Source organism: Chiloscyllium plagiosum, unplaced genomic scaffold, assembly GCF_037043375.1.
Source record: "Chiloscyllium plagiosum isolate Xiang-an unplaced genomic scaffold, Cpla_swu_hap1 HiC_scaffold_4, whole genome shotgun sequence".
Taxonomy (NCBI): Eukaryota; Metazoa; Chordata; class Chondrichthyes; order Orectolobiformes; family Hemiscylliidae; genus Chiloscyllium; species Chiloscyllium plagiosum.
This window is the reverse complement of record NW_028270142.1, coordinates 140415495-140432645: the sequence shown is the minus strand read 5'-3', so window position 1 is coordinate 140432645 and position 17151 is coordinate 140415495. Positions and strand designations below refer to the sequence as shown.

The 17151-nt window shown below is 40.7% G+C and overlaps 1 protein-coding gene across 3 annotated transcripts in view; it reads left to right on the top strand.

The window, feature by feature from the left end:
• pop1 (POP1 homolog, ribonuclease P/MRP subunit) overlaps positions 1-17151 on the top strand; it is a 63079-nt gene that overhangs the window by 24693 nt on the left and 21235 nt on the right. For all 3 annotated transcript variants that reach the window (XM_043687652.2, XM_043687654.2, XM_087986725.1), the window contains exons 6-10: positions 1550-1637; positions 5956-6143; positions 7865-8112; positions 16272-16365; positions 16667-16781. In XM_043687652.2, the coding sequence (XP_043543587.2) occupies positions 1550-1637; positions 5956-6143; positions 7865-8112; positions 16272-16365; positions 16667-16781 (733 nt within the window). The remainder of the gene's footprint in view (positions 1-1549; positions 1638-5955; positions 6144-7864; positions 8113-16271; positions 16366-16666; positions 16782-17151) is intronic.

The following is a 17151-nucleotide window of genomic DNA, read 5'->3' as shown; positions in this document are numbered from 1 at the left end:
TTCCTACCAATCTTTGTGCCATTAGGACTTGTAATAACTATTAATTCAGCCATGCATGCCAATCCAAAATGATTCATTGAGATTTACTCTGTTTCCTGTGAGATAACTAGACCCCTCTAACCGTTCTAACTTGTTACTCCTTACATATTGCTCCTATTTTGTATAGTAACCTTCGTGACACCTTGTTAAATGCCTTTTGGAAATCTAAGTACAGCACAGCCATAGATTCCCCTTTATCTGTGCTTAATGTGAGTCAATTCAAGCAGAGAGAACCACAGATTGGGCGCAGAACAAAGATGCTATTCATGTCTGTATTGGCCTTCTGAAAGAACAATTCCATTACTCTGAAAACCCTTTCCTTTACTATGTAACCATGTAATTATTTTCCTTTTGAAAGCCACAATTGATCTGTTTCCGTCACATTGTTGGCAATATGTTCTTGATCCTAACCGCTTGGTATGTATAAGAGTAACAATATTGGTGAAAATGATACATTTTGCCAAAACTTTTTGACTTGCTGTCATCAGGGTAATTCACAAGAATATCATTTCAAAAGGAAGACCAACATTTATTCTGCATGAAAAGAGAATGCTGAATGATTGACAAATGGACAACTGGTAGAGGTATTGCTATGGGGAATGAATCAATGATGATCGAGAGTTTAATGAATGAGATTGGCAGGTTTTGTTAAATTTTATACTAGACAGATTGACTTTGGTCAGGGCATTGCCCTGAGAAATGAGCTAGTGAGTGGGTGTCATCGATTTTGAATTGAAACAAGCACAGTACGTGCACATGTTCCCAGGATAATGCTCTGATCACTCAGTTCTCTTAAAATTGTCATTCTTACAAATTGTCCTGATGGGTGCAAGCTGAAAAGCTTTGATGAAATGTCATTTTTTCAGCAACAATCAAGTCCAATATTTAAAAAAAAAAGTCTTCCCTCTTATGGCTTTTGATTCTCACTAATAGAAACAGATTTCCCCTATGTGTTCTGTACTGACCACTTATGATTTTGAACATCCCTATCAAATTACACTCTTATGGGAATAATCCCACCTTTTCTAGTCTACCCATGTAACTGAATGCTGCCATCCTCAGAGCCATTCTTAAAAAAACCTCTTTGCATCTTCTCCAGTGCCTTCACATCCTTCTGTAAGACCATAAGATCTAATAGCAGAAATAGACTAGTTAACCCAACTTTGACATGATTATGGCTGATGTGTTTCTCAGCCCCATTCTTCCACCTGCTTGCCATGAAGTGTAGTACCCACAAATGGTTATAGTATCTGAATTGAGACCAGATCAGTGTTTTACTGATTCACCATAGGTTTCTTGTTTTTATCTTCTATGCCTTCATTTAGAAAGCCCAAAATACAGTATGCTTTATGAACAGTTTTCTCATCTTGTTCTGTGGCCTCCAAGATTTGTGTATAAATGCACCCAGAGGCGCCTCTGTCCCCATTAAAATTGCATCAGCATATATCATTTTCTGGGAGCTTTTGACCATTGTTTTTCTAAGTCATCTTTCTGTTTTAATTTCTTTCAGGATTTGTCTTATTATTGCTGCCTGGAGCTGAATGGGACAGAGAATAATCTCCTGAAGGCTCTTGCTCGTTTGAGCAGTATAGATGCAGGTATTTTCAATCCAGGATATTTCAACACCATCCTCTATTTTGTTCTGCTATTTTTTGAGTTAAGAAACTATGCAACATACTTCCAAACTTTTGGGCCACACTTTTTTTGTTAAACACAGCTGCTAGGTGATATACTAATGTGGCAGACACAGCAGAGTTTACTGGTACATGTTGCAGCGTTGGGATCAGGCCTTTGCTAGGCTATAGAAAGTCATGTTTCAGGTTGAGCACAGGAGATTTTAAACCATTCATTTAACATCTGTCACAGTTCCTGATGTCTAAACTATTACTCTCTATTCCCATCCCCCTTACAGGTCATTTTACTATAATGCGCGTTTCATTATTGCAAATTCATTGAATGCAATTGTTGAATTGGGGACACTGCTTCTAAAGTGCAAACTTTTAAACCATGTACTGGTTATAACGTGATTCCAGCCCCACTTGTTTAAACGGTGCTGCCACTATACAGTTTGCTTATAACACAGGATTGCACGAGAGCGGAACTACTATGTTATAGCAGAACCGATTGTACTGTCCTGAAGGTGCTAATGCGTTTCCGTTGTTCAAACTTCTGATGGTGACCCTTGATGGGTGACTCAACCAAAGGATTATTGCACTTGTGCAGGTATTTGTAAAGGTTTGTGACCACTCTCCTCACTTATCTTCATGATCCGAACTTGCAGCTTGGTTTGTCTAATGTATTTTGGTCTGACTTTGAGTTTCTCTGTATCATTTACGTAGACATGACTCTTGGCCAACTGCATTTAACTCCCACACCATTGATGCTCAGTAGCAGCAGTGTGTACTAGTGACATGATACATTACAGAAATTTGCTGAAGATCCTTGGCTGCTTTCAAATCCATAACCACTTCCATCCAAAAAGACATGAGCAGCAGATATATGGAATACCACTACCTGCAAGTATCCTGCCAAGCCACTCAACATTGGGAGTTGGAAATATATCTCAGTTCCTTCGCTGAGAGTCAAAATCCTGGAATTTCCTCAGCAGCATTGTGCCTATAGCACATGGATACATCGGTTTAAGAGTGAAGCTCATCAACCATCTTTTCCAGGGCAACCAAGGCTAGATGATACTGCTGGCCAGCCAGTCATGCCCATGTCCCATGAGAATATAGCAAGGCATTTATTTTTGTGACTTCACCATCATCATCATCATCCTTGCGTGATTTTCATTTTTACTTTCACCTGTGTAACCATTAGCACAATCCTCTCTTCAATCACTTGATTCACAACTGGTACATCTTTGTCCACATCCAATCAGCTTGTAAAGTTTCTTCTCTCAAATCTTTAATTAGCTTAATCACTGCAGGACTGGATGTACTATCTATCTATTCTAACAAGTTAAGAATTTTTTCTACCTTGAGTCTGAACCCAGTTTCCTGAGCTGCATCAATATTGTTAATCAAATGTTAATGCTGACCACTAATTGTGCAATGCATTCTTCATAGTTGATGGAGTTACATTTTCCCAGGCACAAGTTAGTATCCAAATCATATTCTTGAGGTTAAATTATTTCTGGGATGCTATCAGAGCTCCCAGCATTGTTTTTGGCAGTTAATCAGTGCATAAACTCCGACGTCTACTTAAATCATAAGATACTTGATCCCAAGGTTAAATAAGAGAGGGACGTTTAGGGAGTTAGTACACTTCCACCACATTGTATTTGACAAGCAGTTTGGCTTTAGGCTAGGCAAAACAGTTGTCAAGAATCGCATAATTTTGCAAGCCAGATGCTATGCAACATTTGTGCAATGGCTTCTGGCCTCTGGTACAAATTTATTTCTGGATTAGATTAGATTAGATTGCCTACAGTGTGGAAACAGGCCCTTCGGCCCAGCAAGTCCACACCGACCCTCTGAAGAGCAACCCACCCAGACCTATTCCCCTACACCCAACACTACGTGCAATTTATTATGACCTATTCACCTAACCTGCACATCTTTGGACTGTGGGAGGAAACCGGAGCACCTGGAGGAAACCCACGCAGACATGGGGAGAATGTGCGAACTCCACACAGACGGTTGCCTGAGGCAGGAATTGAACCCGGGTCCCTGGTGCTGTGAGGCAGCAGTGCTAACCACTGAGCCACCGTGCCGCCCAAATATCTTGTCAAATGTGGATCTTTAACTCCATTTCTTGTAATATGAGTGTGACTATCTTTAACCACTTTGATTAGAATAGATTCCTTACAGTGTGGAAACAGGCCCTTTGGCCCAACAAGTCCATACTGACCCTCCGAAGAGTAACCCACTCGGACTCATTTCCCCTTGACTAATGTACATAACACTATAGCCAATTCAGCATGGCCAATTCACTTGACCTGCACATATTTGATCTGTGGGAAGGAAACCGGAGCACCCGGAGGAAACCCACGCAGACACAGGGAGAATGTGCAAACTCCGCGGCAATAACTTGGTGGTTATCCAATCTTTCTTGTTCTCACTGTATATAACTGGCAATATGTTTTATCTCTGAGGCTCTGGAATTCTCATTTTTGCTAACGGTGATGAGCTTGTGTGTACCTGCAACCAAAAAGTGTCTCCCCACCCTTTGGCTCTCAACCTCTTAGACTAAAGTTGTGCAATGCATAAAATGCCAACACAGATCAGTGTTGGATACCTGCTGTAGAAGTTTCAGTGCCAATTAACTGTGCAAATTCTTTGACAAACCTGGCAGCTGCATCAGTATCTGCACTTTCTTATACCCAACACATAGTGTAGACTAATGCATTTTTATTCTTAAATCTCTGCATCCTTGTGAATAAAACTGTATTATTCAGTCATGCTGCAAGTAAAGTTCTTTGCCGAGTATTTTTGTTCTGATAATTAACATTTCACCAGAAAGACTCAGTCTGTACAGACTATGTGTAAAATTTTCAACAGTTCATTCTTTATTGATAATGATCCTTTATCGTCATTTGTTGCTGTCTTTGAAACAGTTAAATTCCAGGAACTGTCACAGGTGTTAAATAACAGCAACTCTCACTTGCTGTGAGATCGCAAATATTGGGAACTGCCTTTGCAACAGTTAAATAGTAGGATCTTTGCTTGCTGCACTGTAAATGTGTGTTGTTCAGAAAACCAGAAGCATTGTGGCTGCTGTGCTCCAAGTTCCTGGCTAACAGAATGCTGAATTAGGTAGATGCAACCTGTACCCCCTCTGTGGTGGCCGATTTAAGCATTAAGAACTTCCAAATGCTTAAAAAAAACAATTTGCATCTGTTTGTTAACCACACTAGTTCACTAAATCCGATCCATACAACTTCTAAGTAATAAGACAAACTGTTCTGTGCTATTTTTGTTTCAGTGGATTGAAAACTTTTCACCCGCTTTAAACAATTTTTGTTTTGCGCAAATTAACTCCAAGCTAAATAAATGTAAGTGAAAGTGCTGGAGATCTGAGTCAAGATTAGAATGGTGCTGGAAGAGCACAGCAGGTCAGGCAGCATCCGAGGAGCAGGAAAATCGACGTTTCGGGCAAAAACCCTTAATCAGGAATGAGGCTGAGAGCCTCTGGCTTGGAGAGATAAATGGGACGGGGTGGGGCTGAGGGGGAAGATAGCTGAGAATGCAATAGGTGGATGGAGGTAGGGGTGAAGGTGAGGAGGGATAGGTGGGAAGGAGGATTGACAGATGGGACAGGTCATGAGGACAGTGCTGAGCTGGAAGGTTGGGACTGGGGTATGTTAGGGGAGGGGAAAAGAGGAAACTTGTGAAGTCCACATTGATGCCATGGGGTTGAAGGGTTCTCTCCCCCCACCCCACCCCCACCCCCCCTCCCATGGCATCAAGAGCCCCACCCCATGGTGGCTCAGTGTTGGCACTGCTCCCTCTCATTAGCAGAGACCTAGGTTCAATTCCACCCATGGGAAACTGTGTGGAATTTGCACATTCTCCTTGTGTCTGTATGGGTTTCCTCCCACAGTCCAAAGATGTGCACGTTAGGATGGATTGGCCAGGCAAAATTCCCCATAGTGTCCAGGGATGTGCAGGCTTGGTGGATTAGCATTGGGGAAATTAGCAGAGTTACAGGGATAGGGTGGGTCTGGGTGAGATGCTGTTTGGAGGGTGGGTGTGGACTCAATGGTCTGAAAAGCCTGCTTCCACACTCTAGCGATTGTGTGACTCTGTGTTATTTTGTAGAAGGTTAGTGATTTGTAACTATCAAAACCATTCAACAAAATTTGAGAATGATGCAAGTAAATTTGTTTAGTTCAACTTATTCTGTTGTGGTTTTATTATGCCCTTAAATGGTCTAATGCATGTTGTCCTGCTGATTTGTTATGTGGCACTAAAGGTACAACTTTTGCCTCTGTGGCCTGCCTGTCTGGGAAATGTCAAGGATCACTGGTTCTTTACAAGGCAGACCAATATCCTGAGAAGCCTCTAGGTCCAGTTACTTTCCTTTGGAGGCCTAAAACACAACCTGATAGCTCTTCAGGAAACAGACAGCTTTGGATTTGGACGCATCCAGCACTTAAAATGGTAACTAAATTTCATTTTGCACAGTTTTCATTTGCATCCTGAATTTACAAGGGCATTAGAGAAAATTGTAACTTGCTGAACATCTGAAATTTGAAAGTCATAACCAGAAATTATTTTAACTTGAATTGATTTAATATAACTTTGCATATCATGTAAGGAGTATTGTGCTTCCCCCTCCCTTTTTCTTTTGTTGCAGCTGTGCTTTCAATTGACTGAATGATGCTCTATAATTTCTTTATATTTTGTTTTTTGTTTCATTCCCCTCCCTCAGCTCTCTCACTACAAATCAACCTTTTCAGTCAAATTTTCAGCTGTGAAGAAGAGTCAGATCAGACTCAACTTTAACTCTGTTTCTCTCTCCATGAATGCTGCAAAACCCGCTGAGTTTCTCCAGCACTTTCAGCACTTTTTAAAACAAGTTTTGAGTAGCTTTTCAATGCTAGTTTGAATCAGTGGCAGTATAGAAGGTAACATATTCAAACCTCTCTCCAGGTCTAGATTTCATAATGCTGCACTGAAGTATCAGTGTAAATTTTTCTTTTTGTGAGATGTAAAACTGATACTGTATCTGCATATTCAAATCTATACAAAACATTGTGTCATCTGAAAGATAAAATTGCATTTATTTTATGGCATTCAAAAAGTTGCACGTCCCTAAAGAGGTAGAGTTATGGACAAAGAGTTTGTTTTTCTGAATCTTCTCCAGACTATAAACTATTAAATTTACAAGTGCTTGTCAAACTGGGATTCTTTTGAAGGTTGTTTTTGTGTTACACCAGAAGCAGAAAGAATGGTATTGTAGAAATAACCACAGAAGCAAACGTATCATTTTGGGCAGGGAAGAGTTAACAAAGTGCTTGCATTTTAAGAAAATAGTTGGTGGAAGTAGATCAAAGTAAACAAACTAACTGTAAATAAGACTTTTTGGTGAGAATGTGGTTATTTGCCTTTTCAATTTTGTAAAATATTTGAGCTTTATAATTTTGGCAAAAGTAAGGTGTGTAAACCTTAAGTCTAAGGATGTGTTATATTCCAGCATATTCACGGCAGCAATATTTCTAACTAGGTAACAGAGATGAGGAGGATCAGTATCATGAAATGATAAATAGTATGAGAGTTAATTCCCAGTTACTTGTACCACAAACCTAGCTAGAATAATTCTTGATGCATCTCCACCTTCTGTGAACTTATATCAAACTATTTTAGAACATAGAACAGTACAGCACAGAACAGGCCCTTCAGCCCACAATGTTGTGCCAACCACTGATCCTCATGTATGCACCCTCAAATTTCTGTGACCATATGTATGTCGAGGAGTCTCTTAAATGTCCCCAATGACCCTGCCTCCACAACTGCTGCTGGCAACGCATTCCATGCTCTCACAACTCTCTGTGTAAAGAACCCGCCTCTGACATCCCCTCTATACTTTCCTCCAAGCAGCTTAAAACTATGACCCCTCGTGTTAGTCATTTCTGCCCTGGGAAATAGTCTCTGGCTATCGACTCTATCTATGCCTCTCATTACCCTGTATACCTCAATTAGGTCCCCTCTTCTCCTCCTTTTCTCCAATGAGAAAAGTCCAAGCTCAGTCAACCTCTCCTTATAAGCCCTCCAGTCCAGGAAGCATCCTGGTATTTTGTGTGTCATGTTTGCATAATTGAGTATAATCCAGAATATGTATTTAAAAATGTGCTTTTCTTTTAAACTTTATAAATTTTTAGGATTTATTGACTGAGCTTCAGTTGGTCTGTCAATGTTTGGATGTCCCTGTACCTGAACCAGCTCCAAATGAATGTAAAACTATAACATATGTGCCAGAAAAGCAAACTGAAGTAGTGGGCTTGAAAAGAAAGCAGCAGGATAAAGCTGGAGAGATGGTAATACCAGAGAAAAAAATAATAGGCAATGGGACCAGAGATCCATCGACAACAGTGGTTTGGACATCATTAACTAACGGCATTACAATAGAGTGAGTACACTTTTTAAAAAAAAAAACAGCCTGAAATTTGCATGTTAGCTATTAATTAGATGGCATTTATGATATCCTGCCAGTAATGTTAACTGCTGGTGATTAGTGATCTAGTGGCATGGACTGATACTCAGTGAGCATGAGAGTTTAAAATTCACTTAATGAATCTAGATTTAAAAAGCTGGTCTTGGTGACAGTGAAATTTGAGATTGCTGTATCACCAGAAAGTAATTTGGTCTGTTTATTGCCATATAATTTGATTTTATTATTTGGGTCCCTAATTCAAACTTCTAAATGAAATTCAGTTTCCTACGTGTGCGGTTTGGTCACTAGGTTTGTGGAATTGTTTATTATAAGAAATGTCATTGCCAAGTTTGCCTGAGTTGCTCAGATGCTCTACACACATCCATTGCTCTAATAGGAAAATAACTGAATACTCAGAAACTCACGAATGCTAAAATGCATGGCTGAATTTGCTCTGTAATAGAATTCAGCTTGAGTGCACAATGCAAGCTACACATTACCTTTCTCCTACTACAAGTAAGTTATAAAGTCACCCATTGGATGATACCTATACATTCTGGTTGACTAGATTAATTTTTCAGGCACAATGTTTCTAAAGCATAATCTTGTATTGAGTGGGCGGTTACATTGCAAAAGGTTCTGTGGATAAATTTCTTCTGCTTTGACAAATTGGAAATGTTTGTGTGTATCCAGAAGGTAAAATTGACTTTCTGATCTCTTGTGGTATAAGGTAAATTGAATCAAGAAATGAGAATTGAAAGAAGAGTTTTCCAGTCCATTGTTTTACTCAGTTCCTGAAATTGCTTGTTTTATTCATGAGCTCAGGCCAGAAGCATATTGAATGTATCTTGGCTGTCTGGTCTCATTGTATGAAAATATAGAATTCAAAGGCTGGATCAAGGTCTTGTCTTGTTCCTGGTATTGGTTATCTTGCTGGCTTTTCAATTTTTCCTTGCTGGTGATGCCTCTGTTAAATGCTCGCCTGTTAAAAGCAATAATACTTAGCTGTGCATTTCAGTTTAGGTGAATTACTGTTGATTTTATTTCATGTTAGATTAACAACAGTACTTAAGTCTTCTTTGGCCTTTCTCCGGCTTCCTTTGCTCTCCTTCAAATAAATACTTTGCTTGCATTTTTACATTTAAAAATGCCACAAAGAGTAAAATGTTAAAAGGCATTTAAACTGGGCATCTAAAATAATACCAAACATGAGGGATACATGTGAAGAGAAGAGTAATTACACATTACAACTATGAGTATACTTCATTGCCTGTAAAGGCAGGAAGCCTTTCTAATGGTTAAATGCAAGTTTATTTATTTTTTTCTATTGAGACAGTGGTGAAGTGGTGATGTCACTGGATTTGTAATTCAGAAACTGAGGCTGATAATTTGGCAGCATTGGTTAAAATACCTCTATGGCATCTGGTAGAATTTAAATTCAAGTAAACAAATCTGGAAAACAGGGCTACAGTTTATTTCAACCCCACTTGAGATGGCGTCCCGCCTTTGCCAACCATAAAGTCCCAATCTGTTTTCCTCTTTGCCTTTCCAAAGTGCACATGCTTTCTCAATATCAGTAAGTCTTTGTTACCAATGTCTTCTGTTTGAACAGACTCACATATTTTGTTGTCTTTGGCACTTAATGTTTCAAATAAAAGTAGTAATTTTGTTTAAATATAAGGGGCACTAACCCCTTTAAAATCAATGTGCAAACTGCAGTTTAAGACAGCATATGTTTTGGTTCCTGCTGTCAAGCAATGGCTGACCATGGTGACCAAAGAAAGCTTAACTTTCAAGAACGAGAACGGAAGTGCAGAGCATTGTTGGAAGAACATGTAAGCTGAATTCAGCGTCAGACATTATACATTGGCTGGATGAAGAATGCTGAAAAATTAGGTCATAGCATGAGAATGGAGAGTAGAATATGAAGACAAAAAGAACTGACTTGCAAAATATCTTGGATTGGAGTAGGCACCCTTTGCATGGTATAGCAATAATTAAAATTCACCCAAGAACAAACAGAACAAAAGATTTTTGTAGAGAAAGCTGAAAGCTTGCAGTGGGAAATTGAGAAGCAAATTTGAAAGGAGATCTCAGTTATCTGTAAGGATAATTGGGTGGTAATGGTAGAGAATTTTAACTTACCAAACATAGATTGGGACTGCCATTGTGTTAAGGGATTGGATGGAGACGAATTCAAGTTTGTACAAGAAAATGTTCTTAGTGGATGTACCTACTAGAGAAGGAGCAAAACTTGACCTTCTCTTGAGAAATAAGGCAGGGCAAGTAACTGAGTTTCAATGGGGGAGTACTTGGGGACAAGTGATCATAATTCTATTGGTTTTAAAACAGTTATGGAAAAGGATAGACCAGATCAAAATGTTAAATCTCTAAATTAGAGGAAGGCCAATTTCGATAGTATTAGGGTAGAACTTTCAAAAGATGGGTTTAAACTAGCTTAGCAGGGGGATTGGAACCTGTGGTGTAGTTCCAGTGCACAGGAGGATGTGAGTAGGGAGGGCATGGACAGGATTTTACAGTCACAGGAGTGTACTGGCAGACAGCAAGCTGGTTTGAAGTGTGTCTACTTCAACACAGGAGTATCCGGAATGAGGTAGGTGAGCTTGCAGCATTGATTGGTACCTGGGACTTTGATGTTGTGGCCACTTCGGAGATATGGATAGAGCAGGGTCAGGAATGGATGTTGCCGGTTCCAGGGTTTAGATCTATCATTAAGATCTGGGAAGGTGGTAAAAGAGGGGGAGGTGTGGCTTTATTAGTCAAGGATGTGTAACGGTGGCTGAAAGAACTTTTGACGAGGACTCGTCTATTGAGATGGTATGGGTTGAGGTTAGAAACAGGAGAGGAGAGGTCACACCACTGGGAGTTTTTTATAGGCCTGTGCAAAATTCCAGGGATGTGGAGGAGAGGATTGGCAAAACGAGCCTGGGTAGGAGTGAAAGGAACAGAGTGGTCATTATGGGGGCTTTTAACTTCCCCAACATTGACTGGAAATGCTATAGCTCTAGTACGTGAGATGGATCAGTTTTTGTCCAATGTGTGCAAGGATTTCCTGACACAATATGTCGAAGGGCCAACAAGAGGGGAGGCCACATTGGATCTGGTGCTTAGTAATGAACCAGGCCAAGTGTTTAATTTAGTGGTAGGTGAGCACTTTGGAGAGAGTGACCATAATTTGGTTATGTTTAGTTTAGCGAGGGATTGGGATAGGTATGTGCCACAGGGCAAGAGTTATTGATGGGAGAAGGGCAATTATAATGTGATTAGGCAAGACTCAGGAGGCATAGAATGGGTTAGCAAAATGCAAGGGATGGGGGCAATCGAAATGTGGAGCTGGTTTAAGGAACAGATATTGTGTGCCCTTGATAAGTATGTCCCTGTCAGGCAAGGAAGGAAGTGATAAGGTAAGGGAACTGTGGTTTACTAAAGAAATTGCATCTCTTGTAAAGCGAAAGAGGGAGGCTTATGTGATGTTGAGACAAGATGGTTTGGATAAGGTGATGGAGAGCTAAAGATTAGTTAGGAAGGATTTAAAGAGAGTTAAGAAGAGCAAGAGGGTACATGAGCAGTCTTCAGCAGGTAGAATAAAGGAGAAGCCTAAAGCTTTCGATAGGTATGTGAGCAATAAAAGGATGACGGGGGTAGGAATAGGGCCAGTCAAAGATAAGTGGCAAGTTGTATGTGGAGCCTGTAGAAATCGGTGAGGTGCTAAACCAATATTTCTTATCTGTTTACACTCAGGAAAAGGAGAATATTGTAGAGAGGAAGACTGAGGTACAGGTTATTACACTAGAAATGATTGAGGTTAGTAAGGAGGAGGAGTTATCAATTCGAGAATGTGTGAAAGTAGATAAGTCCCCTGGGCCAGATGGGATTTATCAGAGGATTCTCTGGGAAGCTAGGGAGGAGATGGCGGAGCCTTTAGCCTTGATCCTTGAGTCGTCATTGTCTACAGGTTTAGTACCAGAGGACTGGAGGGTTGCAAACGTTGTGCCCTTGTTCAAGAAGGGCAGCACAGATGACTCAGGTAATTATAGACTAGTGAGCCTTGCGTCTGTTGGGTTTTGGAAAGGATTATAAGAGATAGGATTTATAATCATCTAGCAAGCAACAATTTGATTAGAGATAGTCAACATGGTTTCATCAAGGGCAGGTCGTGTCTCACAAACCTCATTGAACTTTTTGAGAGAGTGACCAAGCATGTAGGGCAATTGACGTGGTGTACATGGTCTTCAGTAAAGCCTTTGATAAGGTTCCACATTTGGCTTTTGGAGAAAATGAGGAGTCATAGGATTGAGGATGATTTAGCAATTTGAATTAGAAAATGGCTTTCTTCAAAATATTCAGCCTGGAGTCTGGTTACTAGTGGTGTGCCGCAAGGATCTGTTTTGGGACCACTGCTGTTTGTCATTTTTATAAATGACTTGCTCGCAGGCATAGGTGGGTGGGTTAGTAAGTTTGCAGATGACACTAAATTTGGTGGAGTGGTGGACATTGTGGAAGAATGTTGCAGGTTGCATGGGGACTTGGTAAAGTGCGGAATTGGGCTGAGAGGTGGCAAATGGAGTTCATTGCAGATAAATGTGAGGTGATTCCCTTTGGGAAGAATAATAGAAAGGCAGAATACTGAGTCAATGGAAAGATTCTTGTTACTGTGGATTGCAAAGGGATCTTGGTGTCCATGTACATAGATCCCTGAAAGTTGCCAACCAGGTTGATAGTGCTGTTAAGAAGGCATACGGTATGTTAGGTTTTATTGGTAGAAGGATTGAGTTCTGAGCTGTGGTGTCATGCTGCAACTGTACAAAACTGTATTTTCCGCATTTGGAATATTCTGTGCAGTTCTGGTTGCCCCATTACAGGAAGTACATGAAAGCATTGGTAAAAGAGCAGAGGGGATTTACCAGGATGTTGCCTGGTTGGGGATGGGGGGTGGGGAAGGTCTTATGAAGAAAGGCTGAGGGACTTGAGTCTTCTCATTGGAGAGAAGGTGGCTAAGAGGGGATTTAATGGATAAATACAAGATGATCAGAGGATTAGATAGGGTAGACAGTGAAAGTCTTTTTCCTAGGATGATGACGTCAGCTTGTTCAAGGGGGCATTGCTGCAAATTGAGGGGTGATTGATTTAAGACAGATGTCAGAGGCAGGTTCTTCACTCAGAGACTGGTAAGGGCGTGGAATGCCCTGCCTGCCGATGTAGTTAACTCAGCCACATTAGAGGCATTTAAACAGTCCTTGGATAAGCATATGGATGATGTTGGGATAATATAGGGTTAGTAAACCGGTTAGTACACAGATTAGTGCACAAGTCGGTGCGCCATTGTGGACCAAAGGGCCTGTTCTGCGCTGTATAATTCTATGTTCTAAAAGTTGATTGGAGGTGGATATCGCATAATTAAGGGATGGCTGGAAAGTGGGAAGCATTCAAGAATGAGAATCCAGAGACTGTGTTCTTTATATGGTGAAGGGCAAGCCTGGTAGATGTAGGGAATGCTGGACGACAAGAGAAATTGAGGCTCTGATCAAAACAAAGCAAGTAGGTGTCAGGAAAAGACAGCAGAGATTGAGTGAATTCCTAGAGGAATATAAGGGCAGTAAGTTTATACTTGATGGAAGTCAGGAGTGCAAAAAGGCAATGTGAGATAGCTTTGGCAAATAGGGTTAAGGAGAATCCAAAGGGATCCTACAAATAATTTAAGGACAAAGAGTAACTAGGTAGAGATTAAAGATCAGCAAGGCTGCCTATGTGTGGAACTGCCTATGTGTGGCTGAGATACTAAACAAGTATTTCACATTAGTGTTTGCTGTGGAGAAGGATGTAGGAACCTGGTTAAATAAGTAGTAATATCTTGAAAGGCCTCCATATTACAGAGGTGGTGGTACTGGATGTTTTATAACACATAAAGATGGATAAATCCCAGGGACCAGATCAGGTATACTTGAGACTTTATGGCAAGCTAGGGAAGTCATTGCTGGGCCCCATTTATATTGTCAATACCTACGGGTAAAGTGCCAGAAGACTGAAGGTTGGCTAACATGGTGCCATTATTTAAGTAAGGTGGTATGGATGTGTTGGGAACTAGAGACCAGTGAGCCTGACATCAGTGGTGGGCAGGTTGTTGCAGGGGATTCTGTGGGATAGAATTTAGAAAAGCAAGGACTGATCAGGGATAGTCAACGTGGCTTTGTGTGTGAAATTGTGAGAGTGTTTTGAAGAAGTGAGAAAAGATTGATGAAGGCAATGGTGGGTGTTGTCTATATGGACTTCAGTAAGGTATTCAACAAGGTTCCACATGGTTGACTGGTTAACAAAGTTAGAGCACATGGAATACAGGGAGAGCAAACCATTTGGATACAAAATTGGCTTGAAGATAGGAGACAGGGTTACTTTTTGGACTGAAGGCCTGTGCTCTAGGGATTGATGCTGGGTCGACTGCTTTTTGTCAGTTATATAAATGATTGGATGTGAATATAGGAGGTATGGGTTAGTAAATTGGCAGATGATACCAAAATTGATGGTGTAGTGGACAGTGAGGAAGGTTACCTCAGAGTAAAACAGGACCGTGATCTGATGGGGCTGAGGATTGGCAGATGGAGTTCATGTTAGATAAATGTGAGGGGCTATGTTTTGGTAGGGCAAATCAGGGCATGGCTAATTCACTTAATGGTAAGGTTCTGGGAGTGTTGCCAAACAGAGACCTTGGAGTGTACTTTCATAGTTACTTGAAGGTGGAGTCACAGGTAGACAGACTAGTGAAGAAGGTATTTGGTTTGCTTGCCTTTATTAGACAGTGCATTGAGTATAGGAGTTGGAGGTTATGTTGTGGCTGTACAGGACATTGGTTAAGCCACTATTGGAATACTGCATTCAGTTCTAATCTCCCTGCTATAAGAAAAATGTTAAACTTGAAATGATTCAGAAAAGGTTTACAAGGATTTTGCAAGGGTTGGAGGGTTTGAGTTAAAGGAGAGGCTGAATAGGCTGAGGCTCTTTTCCCTGGAGCGTCGGAAGCTGAAGGGTGACCACCTAGAGGTTTATTGAATTCAGGGGCATGGATTGGGTAAATAGTCCAGGGTAGGGAAGTCCAAAACTAAACTAGAGGGCATAGGTTTAGGGCGAGAGGGGAAAGATTTAAAAGGGACCTAAAAAGCAACCTTTTAAAACGGAGAGTGGTACGTATATGGAATAAACTGCCAGAGGAAATAGTGGAGACCCGGGGTTGGACCAGGATGGGTGGGGGATTGGACCAGGGCAGGGGGCGTGGTTGGACCGGGGCCGGGGGGGTAGAACGAGGTTGGACCAGGTCGGGGGGTTGCGGGGGCTGGACCGGGATGGGGGCGGGGTCTCGCACGCTGTGAGTTGCTGCAGTCTTCTGAACGGGGGGCAGACTAAAAACTCTGAGCCCCAGAGGAAAGGCATTTAATCGATTATCCGAACAAAATACTGCTTGCTCATCTCGTTCGGATAATCGAGTTTCCCCTGTATACAGAATATAAACTCACGGATATCTTTTATTGCATTTGAAAGTGCCCCTTTCTACAAATGCACACCAATAAAAAAGTGTGACAAGGTCCATGCTGCAATTAGTGGCAAGCGACTAAAAGATCACCTCCACTCTCCCTACTTCTGTCATAACATACATCCATGTACTCCTCCAAACCTCCATTATCAACAACCTGAGGTCGTCATTGACCAGAAACTCATTTGGACTCGTCATATAAATACAGTGGCAAGATATCTACACTTCTCTAATTCTGTTCACTTGAGACCTTAGTTTCATGTTATCCTAAATTCAGTTATCTCGTCCTAAACTCTAGAATTCTATCTATTCCCCACCCATCCCTCAACCTCCTCCTCTTTGAGGCACTCCTATAATTTAACGCTTTGATTAAGCTTTTGATTAGTTGACTGCATATCTCCTTACATGGGTCAGTGTTGCAGTTTGTTTGCTGATACATCTCTGAATGGGATGCTTAATGTGAAACGGCTATTGTTTCAAATATAATTGAGCAACAAGAGAGGATTTTACCACTGCATGTATTCACAAATGAATAGCAATGTTCTATGTGATAAGGGTTTAATGCAGAATTATTGGTATCCTTTGCTTTCAGAGATCTGACGATGGAAATTCTGAGGTATCGACTAATTGGTCCGTTATCCCATTGTGTGATATTTGAAGCTATACAAGCTGCTGATGTCCCAAAAGTGAGTCTACTGTTGCATACGAAAAATTGACTGCAGAGGTTCAAGAAGGCAGTTCATAACCACTTTCTCAAGGGCATCTATGAGTAGGGAATAAATGCAGGCTCATCTATCCATACCCGTATTCCACAAGTGAATTTTTTGGTTTCTTCCATTCCCTTTCAAAGACCTCTTTCTGTATCAGACTGCGATAACATAGACTGGTATCTCTACTATGCTTTTCAAGACAAAATAATTAAACTATAGAAAGGACATCTATATCTTTTTGTACCTTTTTTGACGTCTTTCCTGTTTTAAATCTTAGAACTCTGAAGAGAGAGAAGAGACAAAAATGTACTGCTGGTGGTCAGAGTATTGCACGCAACCTGAAAAGATGAGCCTCCATAATCATCAGAGAGATATCCTTCAGTTACTACTTGGTGGGTGATACAGAGCTCGGAAATAATGAATGATGATTTCATACTGAACCAGTAACAAATATGTGAATTGGTAATTGTAGGTTTTGAATTTGAGTGTTTGATTTCTTATTTTCTGGCTTTTATTCAAGAAAAATTCACTATAATTAAAAATAACTGATTCTCAACTTTGCTGATGAACACATTTAAGTTGTTGCTTGTTGGTACAGAGTTTGGTTATCGGTGGAAAAAAAAGAGGTGTTATTGAAGTTTTATATCTTGCACTCATCGTGACGGAGTTGTAAAAAGACCAAACTTTAAAGGGGACACCCAGATTATACTATACTATAAAAGAGCGCTGATATCAGTTTCTTATATCAAATATATATGTACC